The following is a 25,011-nucleotide window of genomic DNA, read 5'->3' on the forward strand; positions in this document are numbered from 1 at the left end:
ACCAATTAGCTGTGGCGATTAGGCGTTAATTTGAAAGCGTTTAGCTTACAGGAAGAGCTCGCGCTAAACGCGGAGCGTTGACGCTGTTAAGTACTGACTGACCGACTGCTTGAGGAATGCTGTTCACTGAACCACGGTAGTTTTTTTCCTTCTTTCTTTTCTAACTAGGAGGTCAGTGTTAACAAGACTGGTGAACTGTGACAAGTGCGCTCGGAATAGTCGACCCGTTTTCTTTTCTGAATAAAGAAGATTTGCGTCAGCTGTACAAGGAGAAGGACACCGCGGTCAATATGTACGTTTTTTTTTTTTGTTACTAAATTGTAAATTTTCAAGTTTATCTAGCCTTTTCCCCATGCTGGTTATCTTCTCTAGGTTTGTTGTAGAGAACCTACCTTAGCAAAGTACCTCTTCTGTTGTAACCGCCTCTCCTGCTGCATTACTCTGCTGTCACTCCGCTGTGCTGAAGCCGGTGTGCCAAACCGTGTCGAAAAATCTGTCAAATCTTTAGTATTTCTACTTTAAGTGCCAAGCAGCTTCAAGACAAATATAGCCGCGTTTGGTTGCTTGTAGCAGCACATTATGCGAAACGAAAATGTATTATTTACGTTAAAAATAGCTAAATTCCGTCAAAATTAAAATGTATGGCACGTTTTTAATCCCCTGTAGGTTATCCTAATGCCAGTGTTTTATCGCAAAAGAGCTAAAAGATTGTAAATGGGAAAACGTGGGAATTGAGCACAGTGATTTTCTTTGAAAACAGATTCACATATCCAAATAATGGGGGAAGATTGGGACAGAGTATCCAGGGCCCCAAAGGCGGATGGGGCTCTGGCAAACCTAGAATGAAAAGTTTTTTGTGTTAGTTTTTAACTTCTAAGTAAATGTTACCTTAAATAAATTTCTTGAATAAATTGGTTGGGCAATTGAACTTTGATACCCATGAATACTGGAGAATATCTGATGCCCCCTTCACCCCTTACAAATCAAGTAACATGGTTTCGTCCAGCATTGGGGTGGCCTTTACGGCACAGCCAATTTACTGTATTCTACTGTATCTAGACTACTGCTCATATTCCCTGTAAGTCACGTCTTTCTACAAGAAGGCAAATTCAAAGAATAGGAAGGGACAGTGAGAGAAGAAAGCAACTGGGGAAGTCAGTTTTCAGGAAGATTCTATCTGAAGAGAGGTGAGCTGTGTACAGCCAACAAATTTATCTATAAGCAGTTGTTAAATACTAATGTTTAGATGCAAAGCTACCATAATTACCTCGCACAAGTTAACACCATGAAATTAACTTCATTTTTGGCACAAGGTGAGCTCATATAGTGGCAACTAAAAGTTGCTCCAAGCAGTCATTTGTTTTGATAGAAATTTAAGCATAAAGCTCAGCAGCACTAACATCAAGTAGCATTAAGCTTTATTGTATGTTGGATCACATGATGTAAACAGGGCATTTAAAAATGCCACTGCTTTTTAATTTAAAATAGAAACAACCCAAAAATGTAATTTTTCTACGAGCATGTGCGCCAGTATACCCATGGACATGCTCAGAAATGTTTTCATGTGTTAATAAATCACACCATTTTATCTACAAGATCATTAGACTTCCTTACATGACTCTGATCTAAAGGAGTACTAATGATAAAGGGCTCTTAGTCTCACTTCATTGCACATATTAAAAACCCACTTTAATCTAGTGTATTTGAGCTTTAATTCGGTCTACTCAGCATAGGTACTGTCATTTTAGTGCTGGTTTCATAAGTGCAAGTTTTGAAACTTATTTAAACTTTAACAAATATCAAGATAATTATTTACAGTTATTATGCTGTGCCTTGATGAGGCGCTTCAGCGTCTCAAAGGTTGAATGCAGTGTGAGACTGTTAGCAGGTTAAAGAGGCTAATAGAGGGTCTGTCTGTGATGGAGGGAAGTGAGGTGAAGAGAACAAGGCTGCTGTGAGGGAGACTTTGGAAAGAATGAGAAGAGGACAGATTTCTTATATTTTAGTTTGCTTTTTTTTTTTTTACTTCATACTTGTGAATCATTGCACTGTAGGTGAGGAAAGCTGATTCTGTCTGTTTCTGCTAACAAAATATGTATCTAGTGGAAGTTTGTCTGGATGTAACTGATAACTGGGTGTACTTAGCCTAAGCATTTTCTTAGAAAACTGAAATTGCTGTTTTAAGCTCTTCTTTTTGTCGAAAATACTTAAAAACAAAGAATCAAACTCTTGAAATTGGAAGTAGTAGTAAAACACTTAACTATAAAGTAATTGTGGACTTCAGTATGCTGAGATACTGTGCAGTCTTATAGATGTACCTTTGCTTTTTATTAAACACAATATATTAATACTTCTGCATACATGAATAGTTGTCTGTTTCTCTGTTAGCCTTGTGACTGATTGGAGATCTGGAAGGTTCAGTGTTGGCCTGATGTTATCACGTGACACTAGTTGCAATGACAGCATTCTTGGCATAACTGTGAAATGCATCCACAACTGCAGTAGGATGCAGCCTGCCAAAACAAACGCACTATTTGATTCCAAGGCAGAAGGTCATGGACCCCATATTGTAGTAATAGGAAAACAGACTTTTTCAGGCTGGCTGTGGGAATGCTACAGTGAAACCACAAACACACCGTGCCTGTGTTGCTCTCACAGGGTGCATTGAACAGTAAGTCCATTGTGCAGTTGCTGGACTGTCACTATGTGAATACCTAATTTGGCTAATATGCAGGCCTAAGCTAGCAAGGTGCATGAAACGGATACAGTGCAGTGTGTGGTCATGGCACTACCTCAGCTCATTCTCCTTTCATTTAACATGTATTCATTATCACTAATTTTCAACATTGTGACTGTAGTTTCGGTGTGATGTCACTTGTGAGAATCTCTGCACTAATTATAGGGCATTATAGCAAAACCTACATTTAAAATGAGAGTTTGGCTGACAGCCAGTTCGGAAAAGACCAAAATGTGTTTAGCTCTTGTGTTAAAGCACTCACTGGTATTAGGTTTACAAGTAGGGAGATTTTATATATATATATATTTTTTTTTACTTACTGCTCATCTTTGTGTCATGATAGTTTGCTTCGTTAGAGGCTTGTTGAATGTTAACTGTTCATTAGACCCAGAACCAAAAATAAGAAGAGTGTTCAGTTAATAGGGCTTTAGTCTCAAAGTAGAAACTCAGAGTGAGATAGAATATGCACCTTGAATTATACCCAAAGAATTGGTTTCCAACTGTGCAGCCTTACCAGGCCTTTACTGCAGCTTGTGCAGTTGTTTGCAGGTCTTCCTGTCTTTAGTTTTGTCTCCAGTAAGTGAACTGCACCTGTCTAGTGTGTTAAATGTTGGAACAAATTGGTGAGTAGTGAGTGAGCATTTCCAAACATGTTTAATTATGGGGCAATGAGGCTGTGACAAGCCTCCACATGTTTTAAATGGCTGTAGACACTGAGCCCAACACTGTAACCCAGAAATATGTCTTGTGTAACAGAGGCAGGCCCCCACACTGAGAGTGTATGTTTCTCCATGTATGCATTACAATTGCTGTGGAGACTTACATGAACGCATAAAGTTGTACTGAAAGTTAATAACTTTGATTCTTGAGATGTTCTAAAGATGGGAACAGTCTCATTTGTTATGCTCCTGAAAGTTATCTGTTTGGAAATAAATGTATAGCCCACAATGGCAATATCAAAATCAAACTGAGGCTAGTGTTCGGTCACATTAGTGACCAATTTTACACACTAGACTAGAACTGATGTGTTAGATGGGTTACTACCTATTATTTTAAAGATTGGTGGCTTTCCTTTGTGTCAAATCATGACTATGATTGGGGTTTCTGTACATGATAAAATTGAGGGTTAGACACTTAAAGTGACCACACCATCAGAAGATCATGAAATTAACTGTATGAAGTCCAGTGAAGAGAATAAATCTAGTACCGTCTTTCTTTCAGAGGAGGAAAGATGAAGCTAGGCGGTATTGTGTTCATCATGTTCATCTCAGAAGAAATGTGTCGCTTTCAACAAAACTTGCTGATTTTTATGGGTGAGACTAAAGATGCTTGGAAGATAGACAAGCAGTTAACTTAACAGTTAGTAATGCAGAAAATGCCTGAGTGCCAATGGACCATAAAGGCAAATTGGATCCTCTGTTGACGATTAGGGCTGTGCAATATGACCAAAATCAGTTGTGAGTCATAAGTAATTTCTTATCCAAATACCTATCACGATATAGTGCAATTTCTGCAAAGTCAGTGAATAGTTTATATAATCACCACATCAAAAGTGTTATTGTTATTTATATTTAAATTAAATAATCAAAAATGAAATAAAAATGCGACTTACTATGGGATAATGGTAGGTAACACACAGTAGATGACCCAACTCAGTCATGCAAGCGTTTCCCTGAGGCCTCCGCCTATCATTACTGCTCCTTTGTGGTAGTCAGGAAACTAGCCTGTCTGCAAGCATCAACTGCAGAGCATCCAGTCTCTGAAGTGCACAGTTAAACTCATACAGGAATGTGTTGTTCAGCTCATCCACATATCTGTTGTTACAGCGTGTTATGCTACGTTGCGGATTTCTCATAACATAAACGAGGCAACTCGACTTGTGTGAAGTGTTTTTGGCTAGGCCACTGGAATCGAGTGTTTTAAACGATCCACAAAACCATAGATATAGATATATCTAGATAGATAGATATCTAGATAGAAGTTGTAATGGCTGCTGTTAGCTTTGTGAGTCTTTATTATATGGTGTGCTACTGGGAAAAGGCAGTTCTGACCTCTGAGTCTGAGGTTTATTTTGAGCACCTGATGACTCTTTTTTTTTTTTTTTTTTTTTTTTTTTTTTTTTTTTTTTCTCCCCCCTTTCTTAATCTCTCTATACTTTCACATAAGTCTTGCTTAGGTGGTGAAATAGATTAGTTCTGTCAGTGTGTGTAGTACCAGGTTGCTGCATAATTTGCACAATAGTCTTCTGCTCTGTGTCGGACTTTCCATAACATGCTACAGAGATGGCCCCTTGTTTAGGAAGAGGCTCCTTGATTAGTTTTGGCTGGTCCTTGTTCTGTGGTGACCATTGCAAACCTTTATCTAAAACACTGCTTACTGCAATGAAAATATTGTTTTGCAACAACATGAAATAAATAATAGAGCATAATATGAAACAATAGATGTTTTAATATTGTCACCATATCCCACAGCCCTGTTTACACTTGTGCTGGGTTGTGTAACGACTACTTTGTATCCATGCATTTATAACATTCTAGCAAATTTGCAGCCTTTCGTTGACATTTAGCTTTGTCTTGAATGATACTTTCACATTTTATCAGCAAGTAAGTCACCAAAACTGCTCTTCTACGTCATTATACTTCAGTTTGTGGACAAAGGACGGAAACAGAAATTTGCAGGTGTCCTACTAATGTAAAAACAAACAAACAAACTAACTAAAACACAACAGCCACATGAAAACACTGGTGGAATTGTTGCCAGAATGGAGTCACTCTCATTATCAAAGCTAAGAAATCCTATTCCATGACCTCTGACTGTTACAGTGTGCGTCTGAGTTTTTTAGACTGTGACTCACGCGGTAAGCGAGCTTGTGCTATACTCATTCATTACACTGTCTGGCACAGCTGTTTATGCCTTTGCTGACCCACTGTCTTCTTCCATAATTAGGTGGGTGGGAGTGTTTGGTTGCTGCTATTTTCAGGACTTTTCTTGTTCCTATTGAAATCCTGAAGAGTTTTTACAGGAAGTGTTGAGTTAAGTACAAATTTGGATGTTGTAAGGTCTTTCCCCTTCTCTCATTCTAATCATCATTTTATAATAATGCTCATGCTCTGTGATGCTTATCTTTTTCCCTGCATTAAGTTTTACCCTGAAGCGAGCTGGAATTCACCGGGAAAACGCGCAAAGCCCTGCTCATCTCGTCTTGCAGTCTTTCCTGTTGATCATACCTGCCGTGCCAATTCTTGTTAACATACAGTTTCCTCATTCACATTACGCAGTTGAGAATTTTATTTTGACTTGCAGTCAAAGGGATTGTCTACTAGGCCTCTTGGGTGCAACACTAAAAGTGTAGGAGCTAATTTGGAGATAAATGCAGTATGTACAGTATGCACTGTGTATGCATCCCTAAGTGGAATGTGCTTTTGTACCTTTGTGAAAGCAATTAATTATTTTAGTGTTGGAGCACACAACAGTTTATTCAACTTTGTGTGGGTGTGTGTGAGCTGACTTTGTGTAGTTTGTAGAGCAAAGCTTTTAAAATTATTTGTGTTATCTTACTCTAAGATAAGGCAAATGAAAGACAGGCTTTGGTTTAAAACTAAAGTAGAGCTATACATAGTGCTGGCCCATTAAATGATAAGCATTATCACAAAAGTAATAGAAATATGAAACCTGGTCAGGATAAAGTCAGAACTCATTCCATCCATATTTTGATAGGCTTCACAAAAGGCTACTGATACTGAATGCATGTTAGCATGTTATGCTAATCTTTGGGCTACTGTAGCCATAGACACCAATGCATTAGGAGTTTGATCAAGATCAAAGACAAAATGGCCACAGATAAAACTCGAGTGACAGTGTTACAGAAACAATTGCCAAGAGATGCCAAAAAATGAGAAATTTCCCACCACTGACTTAATAGTAATTCCATATTTATTTATAGAACAAGTGTAGAAATACAGCAAGTAAAATGTAATTATTAAGAGAGCTCAGTAGTTTTACCCATCCTGAGATAGGTGCATTGTTAATTAAACACTTTTATATAGGCTATCAGTTGGGAAAGAACCAGCTGATATTAAGGCTGCTTTTAGATTTCAGCCTTTTTTTTTTTGCACCTCCGTTTCTTCATGTGTACTCAATACTTTTGCCTTTGTCAATTCTCATTATTGCACATAACTTAAGTTATGGGCATCTATGGTTTGATTTCTCTGCACATGTGGACTGAATGGGTGGTTACCAACATCTGGTGAGAATTTCATATCAATAGCACCTATAGAGAGATATTGTGAAAATTGACTAGGCTCTGTCATTCACACACCCTTCATTAGTTAAACCTTAATAGTAAGTGGCTGAACCCCCTTTTTTCCTCTTTAGAACTGCTTTGATTATTTGTGACATAGATTCAGCTCTTTTACTATTCTGTTTGGTTTGTACTTGAGCAGATCATCTTGACCTTGTCTACATGCCTGTTCAGTAAGTAGTGGTTAGTAACAGTTTTTTCAGTAACCTGCTCTCCACCACAGCTTCAAAGGTCACTGGGTTACAGCCAACCACAAAACCAGCCTGATCAGTCTTAGTCTGCTGGTGACATCAGAAAATTTCTAACATTTTGCTGCACAAGATTGAGGAACTCAACTTCCTTGGTAAATGGTTTTGCTCATCTACTTGTATTCAAATTCCATATTGGTTGTCTAGTTCTGTGTGGTGTCGATGTAAATGTTCAGCCCTGTCAGTTCTAAATCTAACCACTGCATATATTCAGTATTTCTATAATTGGCATTGATACAGCGCAATCCCCCATGAAGCTGTACTGCACATCACCAAATATGATGGAGCACTGCTCAAGCTCACATACTGCAGTCTGGCAGGTAGCTATTACTATCTAGCTGGGAGTAAACTCTTTACAGCATGTAAATGATTCCACAATCCACTCCCTGAGGCTCATGGTCTTGAGGCTGATGCCATCAAGCCCATGAGATGTTGAGTGGTCAGTTTCATAGATTGCACTGAGGGGGGGGAAGGGTAGAGTCATTGCTGGTGGTAGTAAAGGAAGCAGCAGAGCCATGTGAAGTACAGCTGTTGTTCAGTTCACTGGTTGTCTGCCCCAGTGGTTTTCTTTGTGCTGTATGGGTATAGGTAGCCTAGTAACTTCCTTGATTGGAAAAACTGTCATTCCTTATCAGCAGATGTCTTCATAAATTAGCTTCTAAAAATTGCCATCAACAAAATGGACACCTGATTTAAGTTGGTAATTGTTAATGCATTATTTAAGATACGTGGGGGATACAGGGCTGCAGAGGGGGACCTTTTTTCCTCAAAGGCATTGACATTTATCCTTCAGACACCAAACTGGCTGCCAAAAGGGTCAGCTAATTTAGTCACCCAAATTAGCCTCCTAAAATAAAAAGATGTTGTAGTATTAGCATTACATGTCGCTACGCTTATTGAGCTCTCAAAACTCTTACACTACAAGCATGTATCTATCCAAACAGCACTAATTAGGATTCAGGATAATGACTATTTTAGTGAGTTACTATGCAAGGTATACAGCACAGTGATGTGGGGGTGGGAGGTACACTTGCTGATTTGAGTTCTCTGTCTTGGTCTGAGGTATTATGAGCAGGTTGTTGTCACAGATTAAACTATCTGCTCAGCATCAGCTGTGTCGTGTATCTCTACCTGCCCGTGCAGCAGCTTAACCTTCAGAGTTTTACACGAAGGGTTAACCCAGTGACAGTTTCTCCGCATGTACAGCCTGTTCACTAGCCCAATCAGGTAGTGTCACACACCTATCCACAGTTGCTGTCAGTTTATGTACAGTTAATTTACAGTTTATGATCAGTCTTGTGGGACTCTGAACAATATTAGACTGGTTACAAGCTATTCATTAGCTTGAAGCACTCCAGTGATAGTTAAGCTGCTTATTTGCCAGCTGGGGATTAACCAGAAAGTCCCCACTTCACAGGGGTCCACACACACACACACACACACACACACACACACACACACACACACACACACACACACACACACACACACACAGAGTGCTTAGTGAAGTACGAACAGTCTGTCAGCTCAGTATCAAGCTCATTCTGGTTCACTAGACTGGTTACATTTATTTGTTCTATTGCGCAGTACAGCACGGTATATTACAGGGTTTGGGCCTGTGTGAGTAAATCTAAACTGTGCATGATAGTTGCACAAGATAATGTTTGGATTGAGACGAGGAGAGCATCTGTATCAAAGTAGTTACTGATAAAGTGTTACTTTCCCCTGAAACTGAACTAATATCTAAAGAGAGTGATATGGTTGTGTGCATGTCCTTTGAAGAGCCTGTGCACAACTTGCAGACCTTCATTTACATGTTGCACTTACTCCTAACTGGTGACAGTAAGCATCAGCAACATGTAAGCTAGTCTTGGTGGTGATGGTGTTTGTTTTCACTCTGCTGCAGAGAGAAGCCAAAGTCATTACATGGAAAGAACTTTTTTTTTTTTTTTTTTTTTTATAGTGAAGTGAAACAAAATATTTAAAGACTATGAGAATTCATCACTCCTTCACTTCTCGTTCTACTTCATGGTCTTGTGTTCATGCATTTTGTGGTGAACTGTTGCTTCCACAGTTAAGGAGGGTATGGAAACATTTGACTTATGTTTCGAGGACTGTGGTAGACTTGGCTTTCAGTTTGATGTATATGTGCTTTTAAGTAATTAAGGTAAAATCATGTTGGGTCTAAAACAAGTCTCCTGCTTCTAATCGTGTAATCTCCAAATATCAGATCAACTTTAACTAACAGTAAATGAGTGGAATGGCCTGTCTAAACCTTCTAAAAAAAACCCACAGATTTCAGTGTGTTCCAATAACCATATTGTTTGTAACAATTTACCATCATCTCAGAATTCTGTGTGATTCAGAGCTCATAGAGGCAGATTGCAGAAAACTGTGGAAGAACAATGTACTTCCATCCATCAATAATCCCTCCATGTAGCTCTGTTCTGGCTCCCAGCAGCTACACATAGTTTGCATGCTTGGCTGATTGACTGCATTGTCTAGTGTGTCATGCATAACCACTACTTTAGACGCCATGAAAAGTATCTCTTATAGCTGCAGGGAAAAACAAACGACATCATCAAAATAAATAACATACAAGCAGGACTACACATGATCCAAATGCAGTGGGGGAAAAACTAGTGAGTTTGGCTGGAGAGTTCTAGTTTTCATTAAAGAATGCCTGTATAATAAATTAGCACTGAGTGTTATTAACTAAGCAGAGACTTCCTGTTTTTGTTTTTGTTTTTTGAGCTTGACTCATGCTAACTTAGTAATACATATTTGTTTGTGTCACCATGTAAAACTACATATTACATTTTAGGTTACATTCAGGAAGAGAACCTGTTTCATTGACAATTAGGTGTTCATATGATGGCCATTCTACACAAATACGCAAAAAAGAAATGATATGGCTTGCAACAACACTGGGACCTGAAATGTGCAGATTACAGTAGTATCTGTCTTTACCATTAGACTAGCAAGTTATAAAACTGATAATTTAACAAACAACAAACAGGAAAGACTAATTTGGTGTCTGAAATGTTTTTTCCTAAAGTTGTTTAAACTCTGGATAATCTTAGAAGTACAAGAACAGGACCAAGTGTCTTTACAGCAGTCCTATTTCTCACCCATATCACACAACAAGAGAGAGCCCACTTTGGATGTTCTCACTACGCAAACATTCTGTTTGGTTTAGCTGAGGACGCTGCTAGATGGTGCGCAGGAGACGGAGCACATGACACTCACCTGCTCAGTGTGATTTAACCTGCACTGTTCTCACATGGGTGTAGTCTGGCATCACACAGGCTTTCTGCTAGGGAGCTGGGACATTAAAGACAGGTTAATATCAAATTTGCATTCTGACAGTAACCTTAATTGGGTAATATGTAGAAAAGTTCAGGGCAGCGTCCCAATTTTGAAATACTGCTGAAAAGTAACAAGATGAAGTCATTTTGAACAGACCAGAAGGGGGAGGTTTAGAATCCATCCCTGCTCAACTCTGCATTACCATAAGACACAGTCACAGTACACAGTCACAGCACTGGGACAATGCAAATATTGCAAATTAATTCCACCGTGGTAAACTAGCAATTTGCAGACTGTTCTGTTTCAGTGGCTGTCAGTTCAGCCTTGAGATCGTCTTTCTGTCTCCTGATTCAAATCACATTGTTCAATTCAACTCGTTGTTAATCAGTATTTTAAATCCCGTTTTAGAACACTGATAAATGTATGAACAGATTACTTGTCAGGTGTGGTGTTTGGTACTGTTTCAAACGGTTTTTAGTTGAGTAAAACATTCTCTTGTTAAAGCTGTTAAAACCAATTCAATGCAAAAATAGTCTTTCTGAACATTCGATATTAGCTTAGTGGCTAACAGAAAAGAATTTCCTAAGATAAGATAAGATAGAACTTTATTAATCCCTCGGGTGGGTTCCTCTGGGAAATTCGATTTCCAAAAAAGCACAGCACCGACAGAAGTTACAGAGTTGCAGAATATTATATATATATAATACACACACACACACACACACACACACACACACACATATATATATATATATATATATATATATATATATATATATATATATATATATATATATATATACACACACACACACACACACGTATGTGTGTGTATGTATACACATATACGTATACATACGTATGTGTGTATGTATACATACGTATGTATACATATGTGTATGTATACATATACATATATGTGTGTATGTATACATACGTATATGTATACATATATGTGTGTATGTATACATACGTATATGTGTATGTATGTATACATACGTATGTGTGTATGTATGTATACATACGTATGTGTGTATGTATGTATACATACGTATGTGTGTATGTATACATACGTATGTATACATATGTATATGTATACATACACATGTATACATACGTATGTATACATATGTATGTATACATACGTATGTATACATATGTATATGTATACATACACATGTGTGTATGTATACATACGTATATGTATACATACGTATATGTGTATGTGTGTATGTATACATACGTATGTGTGTATGTATACATACGTATGTGTGTATGTATACATACGTATGTATATAATATTCTGCAACTCTGTAACTTCTGTCGGTGCTGTGCTTTTTTGGAAATTATTGCTCATTCCACAAAATAATTTGCCATGTCTCAAAGCTCAGATCAGCTCACAGCTCAAAATACTCTTATTCTGAAGGATTTTTCCACTTTCCCTTGACAGTGGCTACTGTATCACTGAATTAAGTGACTTCCTGATGTAGACAATAATACATTGGGCAGTCTTTGTGTTATGGACACAGTAACTTTTCAAACTTATGATATCAGTGGCAGGAGGAATAAATGTTTTCTTATTTCTGATTAACCTTGTAATACTTGGCAGTGTGATGTTTATTTTCAGGGTGTGAATTTATTGCAGTCACTGGTGGAAATATCTGCAAATAAAAGATCAGATCTTACATTTACAATATAACAGTGGTAAATACAATCAGCAGTTTATGGTGGATCGACTACCAAAGACTCTACTGCCATCTAGTGGTAACCTCTAATATCACTATATAGCTCGGTTACTTTAAGTGAAAGCAGATAATATTCTAAGTTGAAAAATATATAAAAAGCTAATGCAGTAAAGAAAAAATTGTTACCATCTAAACTTTGGTAAATTCTATAACACCAGCTGTTTATTGTTTGGTAAGTTAATTCTTGTTAAAGTATTGTCTTCTTGTTAATCATTATAATGACAGCTAACTATGAAGTGGAAGGCCACCTAAAATCAGAGTGCGGTCAGTAGATACTGAGATGCATAGTGCACAGAGGTTTCCAACTTTCTGTAGAGTCTGTGTCTACAGACCTGCATATGTCATGTGGCATTCAGTGGGTTTCCATGGCCGAGCAGCTGTACCCAAACCTTAATCACCAAATGCAATGCAAAGACGTGTTCTCTGGACAACCCCCAAAGGTTGATTGTGTTCATCTGTATGTAGCGTTTTCAGTGGGAGAAGCGTTTCGTCACTGATCCAAGTGACTTCTTCAGTCTCAGCTGAGTGCAGGTTTCACCAATCTTATAAACACTACGATGTACAATACAGTTTGCACAATGACTGAAACCAGCCCACTGAATGAACAATGGGCTGTGAGGTCAGTTCCTTGATCATTAATCTGCAAATTGTCATGACCACTGATCAACAACGATTGATCAAAGCCCATTGATTAAAGACCCTTGATCAATGGCCATGAGTACCATTCACAGAGAGTTGGGGAATGGCTGCAATCACAGCATTGTAAGATGGTGAAAGATGTAAAATTAGGCCTCCTCGATTCAGAGATGGTCTTTCCCTTTTTCCTCCCTGTCCAGGATGTGTACATCCTCATCATTGAAAGAGTGGCCACTGGCCTGTAGGTGTAAATAGACTGCAGAGTCCTGGCTTGACGAGTTAGCTATTCTGTGTTGTGCCATCCGCTTTGCCAGGGGTCGTTTGGTTTCCCCGATGTATAAATCATGGCAATCCTCCTGGCACTTAACAGAGTACACTACATGGATGTGACGAAATGTTCCTACCACTGAAAGTGCTTCGTCCAGATGTACAGGATCAACCTTTCGGTATTTACTTACCTGGATGATTGAGCTGCATCCAGACGTTTTCTGGATAAGTTTGGCATTGACGGTCGCCATGAGAACTATACTTGTCTGACTGCATCATGCTAAGTGTAAAGTTTGGTGTAGGGGGGATTATGGTGTAGGGCTGTTTTGGAACTCTTAATGCTTCAGCATACCAAGACGTTTTACACAATTTCATGCTCCCAACTTTGTGGGAACAGTTTGGGGATATCCATTTCCTGTTCCAACATGACTGTGCACAGTCCATAAAGACATGAATGAGAGAGTTTGTGCAGGCCAGTCCAGTTCTTCCACACCAAAGTCCTGACCTCAACCCGACAGAACACCTTTGGGATTGATTAATTAGAGTAGAGACTGTGAGCCAGGCCTTCTTGTCCAACATCAGTGTCTGACCTCACAGAAGTGTTTATGGAAGAATGGCCATAAATTCCAATAAAGACAACCCTAAACTGTGGAAAGCTTTCCAAGAAGAGTTGAGGCTGTTATAGCTGCAAAAAGTGGGCCGAAAAAATTAACTGAAATAAAACTGAAAGTGATTTAAAAACAAAGAAATCTAATGTAAAATAAAAAACGTTACACTAACTCTGCTGACCAGCTTTTTGGAGCACATTAGTTAACACAAGATTAAAGATGGTAAATGGTCTGTATTTGTATAGCGCTTTACTGGTCCCTAAGAACCCCAAAGCGCTTTACACATCCAGTCATCCACCCATTCACACACACATTCACACACTGGATTAGAGATTAAAGATGAGACTTTCTCATTTTAATCAACTTGAGGAAGATATTATTTTAAGCAACAATTTCACTATGAATGGCAAAAGTGAATATGTTGACACATTCAGCATGCAATATAGTATTTTTCCAATGAAGTTCACAAGGCTGAAGTAACAGGTTTTTACTTTGTTTCTAGAATATTTTCAAATATTTGAAATGCAATTTATTAAAAGGGCAAAAATGTGCTGACTATTGAAGAGAAACATGTCCAGCAGGGAGGAGGGGCAGGAAACACTGATGTCAGCACGGATGAAGTGAAGGGAGGACTGCTTTGCTTTTTCCTGTTTTGTCCCCACTTCTCCTCCCCCTCCTCTTATCACTGAAGTGGAGATGGAAAGAACGGGGATCAGAGCGCGGACGAAGGATTAACAACTGAGTGAAAATGGGGAAAGATAAAGGCAAACAGACTGACACAGTGTGAACGAGAAAGTGAGGGGAAACGGATACCAAAACGAGTGAAGGCGTTGAATAGATTAAAAAGTATACCACAGAAGAAGCCACAAAGATAGAGGGCTGAATAGCTGTTTCTGGAGTTGGGTGGACCCTTTACGAGAAAGTGTCGACATCAACCACCGCAGCTACCATGTACAGTGGATATGGAGGTATGGACAAGTGTAATGCCCTCACAGAGACTAGCTTATCTCTCTAATCATTAACTGCTTATGTTTGTCAGAATGAATTCCCAGTTGCACGTTAACAGGCCTGTAACTTATTAGGTGATGGCCAGAGAATTTGACCCCAAAATACCAAATTTAAGTTATTTTTATAGTTCATATTTTTCAAGTCTGTCTACTAACAGTGCTTGCTGTTATGTATGTGCAAAACAATGAAACTTGTGATTTCCTTCCTCAGTTACAGAGGACAAATTCCACAGTACTCTTTAAAAAATTTCCACTAAAGTTAAATAGACCTCGTCAGAGTTTATCGATTCAGGTGTGGCTACAAGGGAGTCGAGTACAAACTTTTCTGTGTTGATGTGTCTCTGCCGATGTAGTTTGGAAGAACAATATTGCATTTGTTTAACACAGGCTGATCCTCAGTTGAGCTTCAGATACACTTTTTTTTTTTTTTTAAAGATATTTTTGTACGTGATGAGGGCCCGCTCTCCTGTTTGAATAACTGATGAAGACATCGGCATTGCTTTTAAACATATTTGAAACATACAAGAGCACATCTGACCTTTTTGTTTTTTTACATATTGTCAATTTACAACTTTTTCATTTTAAAGTTTGTTTTTATTGTTATTGTTCATAATGTCTCCTTTTCTCATCAGTGATGAGACTTGATAGTGTGTAACAATGATAAGACTGTTACTCAAGTTTGAGGTGTGTTTTGTTTCTGTTATCAGTTTTTCATAGTGACTCGCCGAACATAGTTATGTTATGTTCCTGGTATGTTGTGGGTAGTACATATTAAAAATAGTTTAAGGTAGGACAAGAGAACTTAGCCTCTGATGTGGTGGGTTGTTTTTTTTTTTTGTCTAATAGTCCCCTCTACTTGGATGCATCATCTTATATCCTAAGTGTCCTGCTTTTATTAATAAACAGAGTTCTGTCTTAATTTTTATGTGACTTATTTCAGACCTTCTGTTTGAAGCTAGATTCCAGGTAAAAGTGTTGTCATATTAATTTAAGACTGATATTTATTTTCAGACTTTGTTTGGATTGAGGTAAAATGATGGTCTGTGTTTAATCCTTTCACAAAGTGAATCACATGTTGGAAGGCAAACTTCTTTAATCTGCAACAAGTTTCTGCTCAGTTTTGTTGGTCACCATAGTGGCAAGTCACATGACAATTGTGTAGTCTTCTGGTTACGTAAGTTGTTTAATGCTAACGGGGGTTCTGATCTTTGCTAACCTTGGTTTTAACCCATTTTTGCAATACATGAAAAGTAAATTCAGAAGAAATTCCATTTAAGGATTATGTGTGTATTAGCAGCACTGGTTTGGTGAAAATCCTACTTGTAAAGAGGACTTGACTATGGAAGGTATAGGTAGTGTTTGAATTCTTCTTTATGAGATTTCTATGTTTATCTTCAGGATAAACATCAGTCACTACTTTTAACATTGTTGATATCTGTTTCTGTTTGAGCTATGACCACATCTGTTTTAATGAGATTATGAAAAGGATCAAGGTAAGACTTGTTTCAACCGAGAAGTCTCACTATATGAATGAGAAGCATAAAAAATCTTTTTCTTTTTCACTTTGTCGTTTTTGTTATCAGGCCTTCAGTTCATTGTCTCAAACGGGTTCTTTTTCTTTCCTGGAAACAAGCGAACATGGCTGCACTGTAAATGTGTTGGGTTATTCCTGTGACTCAGTAAATCCAGAAACTGCACTAGTCTTTTCCTGACCCTGCCCTTGCAGGATGTACAACACCCCCACCCCCTCCAGTTTCCTTCTCACACAGACAGTAATGTGAGGAAGGAATAGATTTAGCCATGAAAGAAAAATATATGAAGAGTGCACAGGGTGTGGGAGAAGAAACTATGAAATGGTAATGTTGCAAATAGAAGAAACTAGGTTACAATAGAAAGCATCAAGTCATTGCTGGAAATGGAGAGCAATGCTTTCTTCATCTCATAGTCAAGCAAAACGGATGTGATTATATTTATAAAAACATGTCAGTTTATTTCTTATTTATCTAATCATTAGGGATTTTAAAAGTTGCAGTTCTTTCTTTCAGGTGTTTGTTTTGCTTGATAACTGGTAGAGTCTGGGTGCAGAGACAGAGGAGCAAGCTTGACACAAGTGTTTTTCCTCCTCTCGTGTGTGTGTGTGTGTGTGTGTGTGTGTGTGTGTGTGTGTGTGTGATCTGCCAGTCTGTCTAGATTTGACATTCCTTTCATTCTGGAGATGCATGAAAGGAATGACATGACCAAGGGACCACTTTCAATAAACACAGCAATTTTTATATGTAGTGAGTCAAGAAATCTTATTCAGCAGGAAGTAAAAGATGATCAGTCAGTGGAAATTTTAAACACAGCATTGCTTAAGTATCCTAAATACTGTGAAAATAACATCTATCAAGCTTATTAGGCAGGTGATCCTGATATTATTGTTTTGGTCCCCTTTTGCTGCAGTATGAGCGACGCTAGCTCGTCCATTGAATCGGACCATTCTTTGCTGCTGATGTGCGTCAGTAAGCCTTGATCACCCATGACCCAGTTGCTGGTTCACCACCATTCCTTCCTTAGATCACGTTTAATAGATGGGCAACTTATTAAAACACATGTAATCACTACATGTGTTTCGTGGACTAGAAGCACCTCAACGTGCGAAGCCACAGTTGTCACTCAGAAGAAGGTGGATTTCCTATTCCAGTTTGGGAACTGGTGCCCCAGGTGGAGGAATCCAAGTATTGGGGGTTTTGTTTAAGAGTAAGGGGAGAGAGGAGCTGGTCACTGACATTGACAGTGATGCGAATGTTGTACCAGTCTGATATATCATGCTCGAAATAAAGATCACTACACTGGGACTGTATGATTATGGCCAAAATAATTATGATTATTTTGAACAGGATTGAAATCATGATTACTTTTTATGATTACTCATTTTTATTTTTAAGTGTCAAAAATGGTTTTGTTGGCTGATCCTCTATGGCAGACAAGTTGTTCACCTTCGGCTGTACCAGACATCTGAATTGTTTTCTGTATCTGTCCTTTAACATGGTGTTACACGTCCAGAATCAGAATCAGAATGGGTTTATTGCCAGATGTTGAGGTTTACAACATTAGGAATTTGCTGCGGTGCTTCAGTGCAAACAATAAGAATTAAAGTGCTATGTAGAAAGAAAGATATGTGCATGAGAATGTCCAGACTAGTCCCGTAAACCTAAAGCTGCATGGTACGGGGAAGAGCAGTGATTGGCACATACAATCATGTGGTCAGACACTGACTTGGTGAACATTTGATTTGCATTTGGTTTTACTTTGCGTTCTAATGGCAGAGCATGCATTTTCAATATAATCTCAAATTATGACTCACCATTATGTAGCAGGATTGGGGACTGGTCCAGATATTACTCACTCTGTGTACATGCTTTCACTATCAGAATTTTTTTTGTTTTTATCTCTACATAATAAAAAGCTCAGGTTTAGATAAGTCCCAGTTTTGGTTTAGCTTGGAATCTCCAAGCAGTGAATAATAGTGCCCACTTAGGTGTAGGTGTGTGTGGGGGTGTGTGTGTGTGTGGGGGGGGGCATTTTTCTAGAATGGTCTGGGAGGGAGAGGTCAGACGGCATCAGACAATAGGTGTGGTGTGACAGCCTTCCATTCGCCTCTGTGGTAATCGAGTTTGAGGCACAGGGCCATAGCGCTAGTGTAGATTTGAAACCATGAATGTCAGAGGAGATGGTGTGACTGGAATCTTTTGTTATCATTGGCCAGGACTGCACCACTGTTTGGATCATGTAGGGAACAAACACAGTGTGAAAGACACCCTGTTTGTTAGCTGGATCTGGCCAATGTCTGAATGAGTTAGTAGTTCAACTAAAGCTGATGATTTACTGCAGTGATTTGCTTGTCTCAGTATCATAATAAAGCTAGAGATTACTTATTGGACAAGATAGGATGTGACAGCGAGAAATGTGCAGATTACCATTGACTTGTTTGAACCTGAAATCTGACTTGGAACACCATCAAGGTTGGTTTTTCTATTTGAATTTATTGGTGTACCATTTGTTTATATAGTAATAGCTCATATGCATATAAATGCACAGAGTCTGTGGTTCTCAGGACTTTGAGTTTTCATTCCAGACATTTTTAGATTTAAAATATAAAGTCATTCCCAAATGTCAACAATGTAAATATGATGAGATGATGTGGAAAGAGCACACTGTTTCTTTAGATTCATGTCTTGACGCTGATTCAATCTGCATAGCTTTTTAAATCAAGTAAAAATGATCTAGTGCTTGAATAAGGATTCAGTCCCTTTTAGTGCATATACTATGTACATGTTGGTAACATTCACTCAACTAGGCTGTTGTTAACCTGTGGTTGTTTCACTTATTTTGGTTCTCAGTCTGATGCGCATGCAAATTAGAACAATGTGTGTGAGAGTGCTGCACAAACAAAATGAAACCTCTTTAACCTGTCCCAGCTGTCATAAGGCTGAATGCAGGGTGCAACCTAGACTGAGGCCAGTCCATCACAGGGTTGCTAACCAGTGCACTACTGTGCCACCTCAGTGTAGTGGGGTCCCAAGATATGCTGGAAAAACATAGAGGGGTTATTAAACCATTAACCAGGTCCAGTTATCCTGCTTTTACTGCTCAGCTGACTTTTAGTTAGCATTACATGATGTACTCACATACTGAAAGTGTATGTGCCTTTGCGCGTGCATGCGTGTGTGTGTAAACAGCATGAAAGGCCCAGCACTTTTCCAGAAAGGGACATGGACAGCAGAACCTCATTACATTTTAAAGGAGATTCCCATTGGATAAATACACATGTAATCTATTTTTTTTTTTTTTTTTTTTTTTTTTTTTTAATGACATCAGAAACAGCAGTATGCGACATTACGTGATGGCAGAGCTTCAGTTCATCCTTTGTCATTTTTTTTTTTTTTTTTTAAATAAATAGGACAGGGGGAATGAATGAGAGAAAGAAAGAAAACCAAAGGGGAGAAGAGACGGTGAGAAGGGGGGGGAAGAGAGAGGAAAAAAAAAAAAAAGAACTCCTGGGTCACCTGTATGGAGAAAAAAAAACAAACAAACAAAAAAAACAAACAGAGGAGACAGCAAACAACAAAGAGTAACATAATAATAGAGAAAACAAAGCACCATCACAATAAACTAGCTAGTCATAGATATCAATATTTACTAAATAATAAACGATATTGTGCAGCACGCAAGATAGACAGCGCACAGTGTGCTTTGAGGCAGCAGCCAAGAAAGCTTTAGTCCGCGTCTGTGAATACCCATGTGTGCATACCTGTGTGGATCAGCATGCTTGCATTCCAAAGGTTTCTCCATGTAATGATCTGCTAGGGAGTGTGGGGGGGGCCACAGCCCCGTCCTCCAGGGTGTGAAGCGGGTATGGAGGAGATCAAAACTCCAGACATCCAGAGGCCCCCAGAACACAAGAGACCATGGAAGACCAACAGAGATTACACATGTAATCTAACAATGTTTCACTGACTCCTTACAGAGCACTGTAACCATACAGAGCATTCAGATACAGTGGGGCAAAAAAGTATTTAGTCAGCCACCGATTGTGCAAGTTCCCCCACTTAAAATGATGACAGAGGTCAGTAATTTGCACCAGAGGTACACTTCAACTGTGAGAGACAGAATGTGGAAAAAAAAGTCCATGAATCCACATGGTAGGATTTGTAAAGAATTTATTCGTAAATCAGGGTGGAAAATAAGTATTTGGTCAATAACAAAAATACAACTCAATACTTTGTAACATAACCTTTGTTGGCAATAACAGAGGTCAAACGTTTACTATAGGTCTTTACCAGGTTTGCACACACAGTAGCTGGTATTTTGGCCCATTCCTCCATGCAGATCTTCTCGAGAGCAGTGATGTTTTGGGGCTGTCGCCGAGCAACACGGACTTTCAACTCCCGCCACAGATTTTCTATGGGGTTGAGGTCTGGAGACTGGCTAGGCCACTCCAGGACTTTCAAATGCTTCTTACGGAGCCACTCCTTTGTTGCCCGGGCGGTGTGTTTTGGATCATTGTCATGTTGGAAGACCCAGCCTCGTTTCATCTTCAAAGTTCTCACTGATGGAAGGAGGTTTTGGCTCAAAATCTCACGATACATGGCCCCATTCATTCTGTCCTTAACACGGATCAGTCGTCCTGTCCCCTTGGCAGAAAAACAGCCCCATAGCATGATGTTTCCACCCCCATGCTTCACAGTAGGTATGGTGTTCTTGGGATGCAACTCAGTATTCTTCTTCCTCCAAACACGACGAGTTGAGTTTATACCAAAAAGTTCTACTTTGGTTTCATCTGACCACATGACATTCTCCCAATCCTCTGCTGTATCATCCATGTGCTCTCTGGCAAACTTCAGACGGGCCTGGACATGCACTGGCTTCAGCAGCGGAACACGTCTGGCACTGCGGGATTTGATTCCCTGCCGTTGTAGTGTGTTACTGATGGTGACCTTTGTTACTTTGGTCCCAGCTCTCTGCAGGTCATTCACCAGGTCCCCCCGTGTGGTTCTGGGATCTTTGCTCACCGTTCCCATGATCATTTTGACCCCACGGGATGAGATCTTGCGTGGAGCCCCAGATCGAGGGAGATTATCAGTGGTCTTGTATGTCTTCCATTTTCTGATGATTGCTCCCACAGTTGATTTTTTTCACACCAAGCTGCTTGCCTATTGTAGATTCACTCTTCCCAGTCTGGTGCAGGTCTACAATACTTTTCCTGGTGTCCTTCGAAAGCTCTTTGGTCTTGGCCATGGCAGAGTTTGGAGTCTGACTGTTTGAGGCTGTGGACAGGTGTCTTTTATACAGATGAGTTCAAACAGGTGCCATTCATACAGGTAACGAGTGGGGGACAGAAAAGCTTCTTAAAGAGGACGTTACAGGTCTGTGAGAGCCAGAGATTTTCCTTGTTTGAGGTGACCAAATACTTATTTTCCACCCTGATTTACGAATAAATTCTTTACAAATCCTACCATGTGAATTCATGGATTTTTTTTTTTTTTCACATTCTGTCTCTCACAGTTGAAGTGTACCTCTGGTGCAAATTACTGACCTCTGTCATCATTTTAAGTGGGGGAACTTGCACAATCGGTGGCTGACTAAATACTTTTTTGCCCCACTGTATTTACTGTGTAATGTAGACTTTTCACTGCTGTCAAAGCGTAATGTTATTACTTATCAGACAAAAAGAAGCAAATGTCTGAATGTGATGGAAATGGTATCACTGAGCTTTTCCACTTGGTCTGTTGGTGTGCTGTGAACTTCTGACAGGCTCAGTTTGTCTATGCCTTTATCTCTCACTCCCCCTCAGCACTCATGTTTTTGTCAGTACTTAAAACTAGGTTAAGTCAACATAATCTCTCTCTCTCTCCCCTCTATGTGAGTGTATAAAAATCGTCTTGACAATGTTCTTTTTAACCAGAAAAAATATGTTCATGTTTACAGGAAATGATAATATGAAAATTGGAGACCATTAGATCATTAAGGTATTCTTTTCAGTCTCAGTGATGTGGTTAAAATTGACCTTTTCTCCCCAGCCACAAGATTGTGCCCTTTGAACATGTCTTCCTTTGTTAAATTTCCTGTCAAGAGAAGGAGTTCCATCTGACTTCCTGTTGGATTGTGACATTTCCTGTGATGTGGAAGGAGGGGGGTTGGTACTTGCCTTGCGAAGGCCTTTCAGCTGTTTAAAGAAACAGGATGCAGGACACTGCATAGGCCACACTAGGAAAAACTCTGCTGAAAAATTTATCAGCTGACTGTAGCCTCAGTAACACAGCACAGACTTCAAATATCAGTTCAAATGTTGTAGCAACAAAATGGATTCACCGAAAGATAAGAAGGAAGTTGGATAGAAACCTTTACAAGATTTAAGATTTATTTGTTCCCACAGCACAAAATACACAAAGATACAAAAAACTTTAATTGCATTTCTGTTAACTTTTACCCACACTGAAAAATTGTCATTTCATGGCATTCCAATGGTAAAGTCAGAAAAGCCTAAACAATTGGGTTTGTTTTGCCTTTTAGGAAGGCAGAACCATTCATGCTTCACTACCAACACAAGCAAGCAATTTATTTATATAGGACTTTCAGACAACTCCCAGCTGAAAACAAAGTGCTGTACACTTGACATGACAAACGAAAAATCATTAATTACATTAAATTAAAAATAAAAATCAGCACATTAGATAAAATGAAAGAAGTAAAATCATAACTGCAACACAATACTTTGTGTTTGTAGTTTGTATTTAAAAACACTGCTGCAGCCTGGTCAGTGTTCTGTTTGTGACTTATTTAGTAGGGTGCAAATACACAACAGTGGCAGCAAAGTTTATGTTTTACACTTTTCCTACAGTTTAGATTCAGTTTAGATGCCTGCAGTTTACATTCCTACATCTTGCTTGTTAACCTTGGGTTGGTGGGGCTGCTCTGACTTCCTGGGTTGGGAATCCTAGTTGTGGTAGTGTCACAGATGAAGATTCCAACTTGATCTAGACCTTATGTTGTGGGCCTATTGCTGGGCTGAGTCGAGACCTTTGAATCTTGTTGCTCATCTGGGTTGATTGATGCAAGTTTATATTAAACATGTTTTCAGTCAGCACATCTTAGATGGCTGCTGCAGAAAGCAAAGAGCACACATTTGGACAAAATGTTTTCCTGTTCTTGATTTGATCAACAATTGCAACAATTTTGGTGGTTTGAACTAGGGCTGCCACAAACGATTATTTTGATAGTCGACTAGTCACCGATTATTTTTGCGATTAGTCGACTAATCAGATCATCATCCATTGGACGTACAGCGTACAGCTTATTGCACCAGCAGCATCTGGTCTTATATAACTATCATTAGCTTACAGCTTGGAGTGTTTGTGCTAACTAAAAATAAAGACAAGATGGTAGTTTATTAATTTTTAATGAAATTTTCAGATTGTTTCGGTGAAGTTTAATAAACTCCTTGCTTTCTAAAATATAACAGGACACCGGAGTATATTCTCCAGAGTCTCACACTTCTGATAATCAGCTGTCTGCTTGACAGTTTTAGCTGTGCAAAAAACTATAACTTTAATCTCAGCCAAACCGATTTACTCAGGAACAAATAAAATACTAAAGAAAGCCAAACAATAACATTTTTAAGTCATCTAAGTGACTTATATATATGTTTAACCTGAGTAGCGAAAGACGGCGGTGGGTTTGAAAATGATTTGCCAGGAGTCCGGTGTTCTCACGGCTCTAGTTAGCCTTGCCCCCGCCTAGCTAACGAGCTAGTGGGTAACAGACGTCTCCGAAAATGTCGGAGCGCTTTTGAAAATATGTGGTGTCTTGATAAACTGAGCAGATATTTGAGGTTTACACAGCTACATTCTCGCCTGAAAATATGTTAAACGTTTATTTTGTGACCCAGAAAGAATAATAAGAGTAAAGTTAAAACTAACTAGCTGCCGCCATTGTTGACAGCTGCGCTATGAATTCTGGGACACAGCTTCTTCTTCGGGGTTTAACGGCAGCTGGCATCCTTGTACATGCAGTGCTGCCATCTTCTGTTTCAGTCCGTTATTACACTCTTAAATCCTACTACTCATTCCTGCGTCCTTTGTGATCTTACAAAGCTTCAAACGATGCGTCGACTATTAAATTAGTCGTCGACGATTTTAATAGTCGACATAATCGTGACTAGTCGACTAATCGTGGCAGCCCTAGTTTGAACTCACTGTTTGCTTTGGTTTTCATTTTTAAAAGTAGCAGTTTAGTTGTGCTGTGTTGTCAGCAGTGTGCTTTTCTTCCTCTGCTCTAAACAGGGACTCCGTCCCGAACTCTGTCGACGATGTCTCTGTCCATTCGCCCAGTCAGACGCCTTACCTCCAGATCCATCACTAGGAGCCAGAGCTTTACTGGAGTCAATACCCACAACAAACCTTACCGGTATACACATGCATACATACACACGCAAATCCCTCCTAACCATGTGTTTTTTTTCTAGTGTAAAACGGCTTGTTTACGTACTATCTTGTACTTATGTGTAATAACTTGTCATAAGGACAAGTGTCTCTTTAATGTGATATATTGATGGTCTGTGACATGCTAAGGTTTCAGTCATCAATTTGATTGATCATCAGTGTTTGTATATG

At 39.1% G+C, this 25,011-nt stretch overlaps 1 protein-coding gene across 3 annotated transcripts in view; it reads left to right on the forward strand.

Annotated features, from left to right (window-relative positions):
• Positions 1–275: 275 nt before the first annotated feature.
• The window catches only part of ripor1 (RHO family interacting cell polarization regulator 1), a 52,861-nt gene continuing 28,125 nt past the window's right edge, over positions 276–25,011 (forward strand). For 2 of the 3 annotated variants that reach the window (XM_085413113.1, XM_085413115.1), the window contains exons 1-2: positions 14,626–14,818; positions 24,682–24,805. In XM_085413113.1, the coding sequence (XP_085269239.1) occupies positions 14,800–14,818; positions 24,682–24,805 (143 nt within the window). In that variant the 5' untranslated portion in view covers positions 14,626–14,799. Of the gene's footprint in view, positions 293–14,625; positions 14,819–24,681; positions 24,806–25,011 lie in introns of those variants that run through there. The other variant, XM_085413114.1, reaches the window with a different exon arrangement.

Source organism: Rhamphochromis longiceps, linkage group LG7 (genome assembly GCF_057381845.1).
Source record: "Rhamphochromis longiceps isolate RC_006_pf linkage group LG7, R_longiceps_female_GT1.1, whole genome shotgun sequence".
Taxonomy (NCBI): domain Eukaryota; kingdom Metazoa; phylum Chordata; class Actinopteri; order Cichliformes; family Cichlidae; genus Rhamphochromis; species Rhamphochromis longiceps.